Source organism: Mirounga leonina, unplaced genomic scaffold, assembly GCF_011800145.1.
Source record: "Mirounga leonina isolate KUSES-001 unplaced genomic scaffold, KU_Mleo_1.0 Mir_101608, whole genome shotgun sequence".
Taxonomy (NCBI): Eukaryota; Metazoa; Chordata; class Mammalia; order Carnivora; family Phocidae; genus Mirounga; species Mirounga leonina.
Window position 1 is genome coordinate 3,740,462 of NW_023270163.1, and position 10,395 is coordinate 3,750,856.

At 39.7% G+C, this 10,395-nt stretch overlaps 1 protein-coding gene and 1 pseudogene across 1 annotated transcript; one reads left to right on the forward strand and one right to left on the reverse strand.

Annotated features, from left to right (window-relative positions):
* The first annotated feature begins 5,086 nt into the window (after positions 1-5,086).
* On the forward strand, positions 5,087-6,059 carry LOC118008253 (annotated as a pseudogene).
* Positions 6,060-9,060: 3,001 nt separating this feature from the next.
* On the reverse strand, positions 9,061-9,603 carry LOC118008258 (uncharacterized protein CXorf51A-like). The gene is made up of 2 exons (XM_035001811.1): positions 9,481-9,603; positions 9,061-9,288 (listed from the first exon to the last, which is right to left on the reverse strand). The coding sequence occupies exons 1-2, from the start codon at positions 9,601-9,603 to the stop codon at positions 9,061-9,063; spliced, it is 351 nt and encodes a 116-aa protein (XP_034857702.1).
* Between the last annotated feature and the right edge of the window lie 792 nt (positions 9,604-10,395).

Sequence of the window (10,395 nt, forward strand, 5' to 3'; positions counted from 1 at the left end):
AATCTACCTATCATGGGGAATAGGGCTAGAAGCACTGAAAAACCTGCTCCTGAAGACCAGCCTCATGGAGCCTACCTAAAACTGAGGTTGGACTAGAATAGAGAACTCTCTCCATACTGCTAACTTATCAATGAATAATAAGCAGTAGCATTTACACTAGGTAACTAGCAAAATCATGAAGAGAGAGACTCCCTGTATGGAGCCGATGTACAGGGACACCAAAAACTGAGAGCACGATCATTGAGGAAAAACTCTTCAACCCCAAGTGCTCAGTCTCAGCACAGCATAGTGTAGAGTGAAGAGAATCCTTGTGCACATTTGGTGGCAATGTAAATTGGTACAGCCACTATGGTAAACAGTGTGGATGTTCCTCAAAAAATTAAAAATATAACTACCACATGATCCAGTAGTTCTACATCTGGGTATATCCAAAATAATGAAAACACTAATTTGAAAAGATATATGCACCCCTATGTCCATTGCAGCATTATTTACAATAGCCAAGATATGGAAGCAACCCAAGTGTCTATTGGTAGATGAATGGATAAAGAAGATGTGATGTATATACACAATGGAATATTACTCAGCCATAAAAAGGATAAGATCCTGCCATTTGCAACAATATAAATGGATCTAAAGGGTATAATGCTAACTAAGTCAGAAAAAGACAGGGCGCCTGGGTGGCTCAGTCGTTGAGTGTCTGCCTTCGGCTCAGGTCATGATCCCAGGGTCCTGGGATCGAGTCCTGCATCGGGCTCCCTGCTCTGCGGGAAGCCTGCTGCTCCCTCTCCCACTCCCCCTGCTTGTGTTCCTGCTCTTGCTATGTCTCTCTGTCAAAAAAATAGATAAAATCTTAAAAAAAAAAAAAAAAGACAAATGCCATAGGACTTCACTCATGGGGAATTTAAGAAACAAAATGAACAAAGAAAAAGACAACACTTTTGTTTTAAATTTTATTATGTTAGTCACCATACATTACATCATTAGTTTTTGATGTAGTGTTCCATGATTCATTGTTTGCATATAACACCCAGTGCTCCATTCTGTAAGTGCCCTCCTTAATACCCATCACTGGGCTAACCCATCCCCCCAACCCCTCCCCTGTAAAACCCTCAGTTTGTTTCTCAGAGTCCATAGTTTCTCATGGGTCATCTCGCCCTCCGATTTCCCCCCCTTCATTAGCGCTCACCATAGCACATACTCTTCCCAATGTCTATCACCCAGCCACCCCATCCCTCCCACCCCCCACCACTCCAGCAACCCTCAGTTTGTTTCCTGAGATTAAGAATTCCTCATATCAGTGAGATCATATGATACATGTCTTTCTCTGATTCACTTATTTCGCTTAGTATAATACCCTCTAGTTCCACCCACGTCATTGCAAATGACAAGATTTCGTGGGGTTTTTTTGATGGCTGCATAATATTCCATAATATTCCAATATTCTATACATATATATATATATATATATATACACACGCACACACACACACACACACACACACACACACCACATCTTCTTTATCCTTTCATCTGTTGATGGATGTCTTGGCTCTTTCCATAGTTTGACGATTGTGGACATTGTTGCTATAAACATTGGGGTGCACGTACCCTTCGGATCACTGCATTTGTATCTTTGGGGTAAATACCCAGTAGTGCAATTGCTGGGTCATAGGGTAGCTCTATTTTCAACTTTTCGAGGAACCTCCATACTGTTTTTCAGAGTGGCTGCACCAGCTTGCGTTCCCACCAACAGTGTAGGAGGGTTCCCCTTTCTCCGCATCCTCACCAACATCTGTCATTTCCTGACTTGTTAATTTTAGCCATTCTGACTAGTGTGAGGTGGTATCTCATTGAGGTTTTTGATTTGGATTTCCCTGATGCCGAGTGATGTTGAGCACTTTTTCATGTGTCTGTTGGCCATTTGGATGGCTTCTTTAGAAAAATGGCTGTTCATGAAAAGACAACACTCTAAACTATAGAGAACACACTGGTGGTTGCCAGAGGGGAGATGGGTGGGAGATGGGTGAAATAGAGGAACGGGATTAAGAGTACACTTATCTTGATGAGCACTGAGTAATGTATAGAATTATTGAATCACTATATTGTACACCTGAAATTAATGTAACACTGTAAGTTAACTATACTGGAATTAAAATGTTTTAAAATTAAAAATACAATTGTGTGATCCAGCAACTCTGGATATATACACAAAAGAATTATAAGCAGGTTTGAAGACATATTTGTATACTCATGTTTATAGCAGCATTATTCACAATAGGCAAATGGTGGGAGTAACCCAAGTGTCTACTGATGGATGAATGGATAAATAAAATATGGTGTATATGTACAATGGGTGTCATTCAACCTTTTAAGTGGAACGAAATTCTGACACATGCTACAGCATTGTGAACGACATAAATGTGCTTAATATTACTGAAATGTGTGCTTAGAAATCATTAAGAAGGAAAATTTTATGTCAGGTTTGTTTTACTACAAAAATAAAAAGCAGGAATGACTATATTAATATCAGATAAAGTAGATGTCATAGCAAAGAAAATTACTAAAGGCAGAGAGTCATTACATGATTATAAAATTATCAAAGATATATCTATTCTCAATGTGTGTCAACCAAACAACAGAGTTTCCAAATAAAGCAAAAACTGATAATTGAAAGACCTAGACTAAGCCATAGTTAGCATTGGACTTCACACACCCAACACTCAGTAACTGATAGAACTACTAGACAAAAATCAACAAGGATAGAATAACTGAACAAAACAATGACCAAGAGAATATTATTTATGTAAACATAGAACATTCCACTCAATAGCACAATACACAATTGTTTCATGTGCCTACAGAACATATACCAAGATAGACTATATGCAAGATTGGCAAAGATAAAATTAGAGAAGACCAGGACCAATATCACTACAAATCCTACAGTTATTAAATAATAAGGGAATACTGTTAATAACTGAATGCTCATAAATTTGAAAACTTAGAAGAAATGGATCAATTCCTTGAAAGACCACAAATTACCACAACCCCCCCAGCAAAGTTATATAGGCAATATAATTAATCTTATATCTTGTAAAGAGATTGAATTTTAGTTTAAGAAAGTCCTGAAGAAAAAGTGTTCAGGCCCATGTGATTTTCCTGGAAAAGTCTACCAAACATTTGAAGAGCCGATTTATAATCTCTACCACAAAATCCAAGAGGATGGGGCATTTTATATCTCATTTTATGAAGCCAGTATTGCCTGATAACAAAACCACAGAGTGCAAAAATAAAATGGAAAGAATCATCCTACTTGGTATTAAGGCTTACTATGTAGCCACCATAATGAATACAGTATAGTGTTTGGTGAGAGATGGACACAGATCAATGCAACAGAATAAAGAACCCAGAAATAGACCCAAACAAATATGCCCAACTATTTTTGATTAAGGTACAAAAGCACTTCAGTGGAGGAAGAATAACTATTGGCCGTTTTAACAAATGGTCCTGGAGTAATTAGACCTCCATAGTAAAACAACTAAACCTTGACCTAAATTACATACCTTATACAAAAATGAATTTAAAATGGATCACAGGTCGAAATGTAAAATTATAATATTTTAGAGGAGATGTTCAGCACTGAAGGCCAGGTAAAAAGTTCTTAGACCTGACACCAAAAGCATGATCCATAAAATGGTCCTCATCAAAATTAAAAACTTCTGCTCTCTGAATGATCCTATAAGGATGATGAAAGGCAAGCTACAGACTGAGGAAAATGTAAATCACATATCTGATAAAGGACTTGTGTCTAAAATATATAAAGAACCCTTGACATTCAACAGAATAAAAAAAACTCAGGAAAAGGAGCTACAGGTGTCGCTCTGATCAACAGGTAGGATGGACCTGTATGATTCCTTTATTTCTGGGGTTGTCCTATCATTGTTGAAAATGACATAGTGAGATACTAAACTGAGGAACTCCTAAAAAAGAGTACAAGAACTAGAGAAGGAGATGCAATGACTTAAATAGGAGAGGGCCAACAATAACAAGAACTCAAACGTTAGAGAAAATTCTTCAGGAGTTGCAAAAACGAAGTGTGCATTTGATTTCAGTGCTAATATCCAAAGCCATGTAGCCCTAAGGATAGCCTATCTGGGCTAGAGATACTAGGGCTTTGCCAGTCAGGAAAACACAATATTATTGAAGAAAAACTGAGGCTCTAAGACTTGACCATGAGAAAGCAGACAGACATTCAACTCTCACTGATGTGGGTCAATGGACAAGGGTGTTAAGTGCCTTTGGACTATTGATTTCTCTTGACCTTTGTTCTCACTTTCCAAGGGGCAAGGATTCAGAGGATTTTAATTTAAAATAAGTCCACACTGGAAAACAGTATGGAGGTTCCTCAAAAAGTTGAAAATAGAGCTACCCTACAACCCAGCAATTGCACTACTGGGTATTTACCCCAAAGATAAAAATGTAGGGATCCGAAGGGGTACGTGCACCCCAATGTTTATAGCAGCAATGTCCACAATAGCCAAACTATGGAAAGAGCCAAGATGTCCATCAACAGATGAATGGATAAAGAAGATGTGGTATATATATACAATGGAATATTATGCAGCCATCAAAAAACATGAAATCTTGTCATTTGCAATGACGTGGGTGGAACTAGAGGGTATTATGCTAAGTGAAATAAGTCAATCAGAGAAAGACATGTATCATATGATCTCACTGATATGAGGAATTCTTAATCTCAGGAAACAAACTGAGGGTTGCTGGAATGGTGGGGGGTGGGAGGGATGGGGTGGCTGGGTGATAGACATTGGGAAGAGTATGTGCTATGGTGAGCGCTAATGAAGGGGGGGAAATCAGAGGGGGAGATGAACCATGAGAAACTATGGACTCTGAGAAACAAACTGAGGGTTTTACAGGGGAGGGGTTGGGGGGATGGGTTAGCCCAGTGATGGGTATTAAGGAGGGCACATGTTGCATGGAGCACTGAGTGTTATACGCAAACAATGAATCATGGAACGCTACATTAAAAAAATAATTAAAAAGTCCACAGTGCTGCTAAAAAATCCATCATAGCTGCATTTTCCTTCAGGTGTTCCCTCCAGACATCCATATACTGGCCTGGGCTTCTCTCGAACCCTGTTTCAGTACTAGGTTCAGCTGTCTTGAGAAGACTTACTGCTATTTTTTTCCTTTATGCTGATTTAGATATTGTAACCATGAATTATGTGGCTCAGAGGTATGTTGGCACATATAATTTCAGAAACTTGTGTAAAGTGGATGTAACCAATGGAATGATTAATTTTCAGTGGACTTTCTCTCTGCTTAAGTACAGCTAATAGACCAGAGCCTGAGTGAGGAGAGACAGAACTAAACTGCAAGAACCTTTTTAGTTATTTCAGTTTGCAGTGATTGACCAGAGAGTCCTTTATCATTAAGCCTGTTGTATGATGGTCTTTCTGATTGGCCAAGGAATGGAGAGGTCAGAGTTTATTGATGAACCAATGAACATAGATGAAAAATCCCCAGAAACCTCAATACAGTATGGATGTAGAATTTTCTCTAGCCTTATATGACTTTAAATTTGAAAATATCAAGTGGATCTATGACTGGGAGAGTCAGGATTTCAATGTGACCCACTTTAACAATATAGACTAAAAGTGCTGTTAAGATTCACATGTGTTGTATTCTGCAAAGACTGGACTCTGTTGCAATACCCAAAAGGACATTTGCAGGACCAAAGATGGATGGAGTGACAGATGGCCCTCTGTCACAAAGCAGACCTGTGCCTTTGTAGTAGGAGTGAAAATGCATACATAAGAAGTCCCTGATAGATCATCATAAATGTCAAGGATAGGAATCCCAATCCAGCCTTTTATAATTAGGGGATGCATTGAGCACCCATATTTATTTCATTGGGGGAAAAAATAAAAACCAAAAGGAACTGTAATAATATACTAGAGGAAGAAAATACTACCTTGGAGAAACCAACAAAGAGGCTCTGTGTTGATACAGAGATTAAAAGCATTATTTATCTATAGACAACTAGCAACAACCAGCTAGTGGTAGGTGGGTAGAAAGGAAATATAAACAAAATATTTACTGTAAGAAGTCCTAGAAATTCAGGGGCACCTGGGTGGCTCAGGTGGTTAAGCGTCTGCCTTCGGCTCAGGTCATGATCCCAGGGTCCTGGGATCGAGTCCCACATCGGGCTCTCTGCTCTTGGGAGCCTGCTTCTCCCTCTGCCTCTCTCTCTCTCTGTCTCTCATGAATAAATAAATAAATAAATCTTTAAAAAAAAAAAAAAAGAAGTCCTAGAAATTCAGATGATCAGCTCTTAAAAAAAAAGTCATAAAGTCCTATTAAGGAAGTTCTTGTTGCTTAAATAAGAACAAGTTTAAAGATTTTCTTATCACTGTCCAAAAAGATTGAAGTAGAAGAAGCAAAAAACAATTGTAAAATGGAGATATATTTATGTACACCTGGAAACTGTGCCTTGTGTTCAAATTCATTAAAGCTTGATCATGCAAGTGTCAAGAAAGAAATAAAATGGGCTACAGACATGAATAGAAATTTCAATGAAGATATACAGATAGCAAATGAACACATAAAAAGATGTTCAACATTAACCATCAGTGAATTCAAATGAAAACTTCAATGGGGTATCACTATACAGGCACCAGAATGACTTAACAATTTTTTGTTTAATAATAACACCAAATGCTGGTGAGAATGCAGAGAAACTATCATTCAGAGATTGCTGGTGGGAATATAAAATGGTATAGCCACTCTGGGGGGGGGGGGGGAAGCATGGTAGTTTCTTACAAAACTAAGCTTGCTGTTGCCACATGACCCAGTAGTTGCTCTTGGACATTTATCTCTGAGAAATGAAAACTTTAAGATCACAGATAAACCTATCCAGGAATGATTGTATCAGCTTTATTTGTAATTCCAGAAATCAAAACCAAAATGCCTTCAATAAATGAGTGGTTTAACAAACTCTGGTACATTCACACTATGCAATATTGCCCAACAATAAAGGAAAAAAACCCATTGATACAACAGCTTGAATGGATCTCAAGGGATTTATGCTGAACGTAAAAGCCGATCACAAAAAGTTACATACTGAATGATTCTATTTATGTAACATTCTTGTAATGGACAAAATTATGGAGATGAGCAAATTACTGGCTTCCAGGGGTGAGGGAGGACGTGGCTGTGGTTGTAAATGAATAGCAAGAGGAATCCTTATTATGGAACTTTTCTGTATCTTGACTACAGTGGTAGTCACAGGAAACTACGCAGGTGATAAAATTGCACAGAACTACACACACACACACACACACACACTAGTGCATGTATAACTGGTGAAATCTGAATAAGATAAATAGATCATAGCAACCTTACCTTCCTGATTTTGATATTATACTATAGACACGCAAGATGTTACCACTGGAGGGGGGGGCGAGGTTAAGGGTATAAGGCATATTTCTATTTCTTGCAACTGCATGTAAATTTATAATCTCAAAATTAAAAAAAAATGAACTAAAGCAACTTTGGAGCATCCTTTAAATCCTACTAAATTCTCGGGGCACCTGGGTGGCTCAGATGGTTAAGCGTCTGCCTTCGGCTCAGGTCATGATCCCAGGGTCCTGGGATCGAGCCCCACATCGGGCTCCTGGCTCAGCAGGGAGCCTGCTTCTCCTTATCCCTCTGCTCTCCCCCTGCTCATGCTCTCTCTCTCTCTCTCTGTACCTCTGTGTCTCAAATGAATAAAAAATCTTAAAATAAATTCTACTGAATTATCAACAAAACAATCATAACCTAAAAATGTAATATTGATGTATGCAAGAACATTGATGGTTCTCACGGTAATTATAATGAGTGAAAGAAGCTGGAAAAAATTATTATGGTTTACATTTTGTAGCATTTTATACTGATGGAATCAGTACAATCCATAGAGCTAACAAGCAAATCAGTAGTTATCTGAGGATGGGGGTACAGGGAGAGATAGGAGGAGGGAGCAACTACCAAGGGGCAGGAGGAAACTTGGGGGTGATGGATATGTTCTCTTAAAATTGTGGTGATGGTTTAATGGTGTATACATAGGACCAACCTCCTCAAGCTGTCACTTTAAGCATGTGCAATTATTATATGTCAATTGTACTTTAATAAACTCATTTACAGTGATAGTCTCTTCAGAAAAAATAACAACTTTGAGAGAACAAAAATAAAAGATCGTCTCCCCTCCAAATACGTTTAGAATTCTCTGTAGACAATGCCCTCCTTTATTGCCTGCACTGAAGGCAGACTGTTCCCATTGCCCTGCCCTTGGAAAGTCACTGCTCCACCCTAAATTTCTTAAGAAAGTGGGCTAATCAGTGTTCGGTTTGTGGCTTCCAATCACCAATATTTTCATCTTTAGGGTGCTTTTAGTAATTTTCATTAGGGTGAGATTTTTGGCTCTTCTGAGGACTACTAGTTGTTGACGTTATAGGGTAAAATGTAACAAACACCACTCTGGGGTTGGTGGCCTGGAAGTTATTTCTTGTTCAGCTTTGGGGATGGTACTGCCACCCACACACCTCACCCCATATAGGCTCTGGCAATCTACACTTTGACATCATTCTTCCCTGCCGCCCCCACCTCCCAAAGGCAAAAACACCAAGCCCTTTCTCATCTTGCCCGTTAGGTCAAGTGTTAAGGAGGAAATTTGTCTTCAGTGCTCAGTCCTGACCCAGTCTTTATCCCCACGATCTGATTAACTGTGGTTCTGCCAGTCTGGCCCGGTCTGGCCCCCAACCCTACGCTACCCCGTTTCTTCCTTTTTGTACTACTGCCTCTTCCCTTCCCTCCCTGATCCCACCATGAGAGAAGTCATAGACACCACACGAATTACCACAACAGGTTGGCTTTATTTCAGGTACCATCAGTGTACCCTGATGCTGTAAAATTCAATGTCTACACGATTGTCCATTGCTCAGCCACCAGACCTCTGGAGACTTAGCAGATATTACTGAAGTCTCTGGCCTCACTCTGGAGTTATTGGCCACCCTGGTCATCGTTTGATGTGATAGACTTCTCCACCTTCTCTTGGGCTTGCTCTGGCTCATCTTGCCTCAGTGTCTCATTCAGTCTGTGATAGTGACCAAAGAGTGGTGGTCTTCTAGCTTTTTTAGGCTTTCTTACAGGGTTGGTAGTTTTTTCTGAGACTTTTTTACTCAAACTCCTGTGGTGGGTTTTTTTTACCTTCAGGGTTGTCTTCAGTACCTGGAACAACAACAGAGTGAGGCCAAAAGGGCATTGGCTTAGGGGAAGAAGATGGGATATTGATAGAAAAGGGGGCATCATGAGGAGATGTCAGGGCTAAGGAAGGAGTTTGTGCCAGGTGAGCAAAGGTTAAGATTCTTGGGGGAGGGGAAATCAATGAAGAAAAGAGTAGCTTGGGTAGGGTCATCTTACCTTGTCACCACCTCTGGACCTGGGTTGATTGGGAGTCTTCATCTTTTTCCTCTCTTCAGAACTTGAAGTTGGTCGCTCCATATCCTGATTGGGCTGTGGTAGTTTCCTGGTTACCTTAGACATATTGAAGCTTCCCAGTTGTTTGCCCCAGGCCTCCTAACTGTTCTACTGCGTATAACTCTTCCCAGGACAATGAAGGTCCATACCCTCCAGCTTTGATTGGTCAGCTAGGCTGTCCTCCAGCCAATGGTGGCTAAGGTGGGGCTCAGACATCACAAAGCACTACTTATGACATCACTCTGTGTTGGGGAGGTTGCTGGGGAGGCCAAAATGTGGCTCTGACATTTCAAAGTACCATTCCTGACACCTCTGGATGGGAGGGGAAATGATACGGAGGCAAAAATGGTTTGGTTAGAGAAAGGAGGCTTTTCTTTAACATCCCCCAAAGAGTTTTCCTAAACTGAACTACCACTGTTCCTCATACCCCATGTTCAATTGTGGTAGTGCACATAGTAGAGAAAGAATCTTTCCTGCAATCTGTTCTCTAAGGCCACCCCTACTCAGCAGTTTATTTTGCTGTGTCCCTCCCTTAGTTAGCTAGTGTTTGGGATATTTTACCTAAAATCCCTCTAAGAGCAATATGGCTGAATTTAAATATCAGTGGAAATATGACTCATCTTACAAACTAACAAAAAGCTCCCATGAATAAGCTCTCTGCCTATAGCCTTTGGCATCAAAGGCTGCTGATTTGATTAGATTATTTTCTGCCAGCTCTGTGACTTACAGGCAGGGATTAGAATTAGCTGCCCACCCATGAAGGTTGCTTTTATCTTTTATTCTATTTTTGGACTCTGACCATGTTATTGTCATTGAGTTTTGCAAGGTTCTTTCTCTTATATTTTATTTATATTTTAT

Excerpts from the sequence above, each read along its gene's own strand:
- LOC118008258 (XM_035001811.1), bottom strand. The coding sequence starts at position 9,603 with ATGTCTAAGGTAACCAGGAAACTACCACAGCCCAATCAGGATATGGAG. Across the intron at positions 9,289-9,480 it reads GGTCCAGAGGTGGTGACAAG|GTACTGAAGACAACCCTGAA; the intron begins GTAAGATGACCC and ends TTGTTGTTCCAG.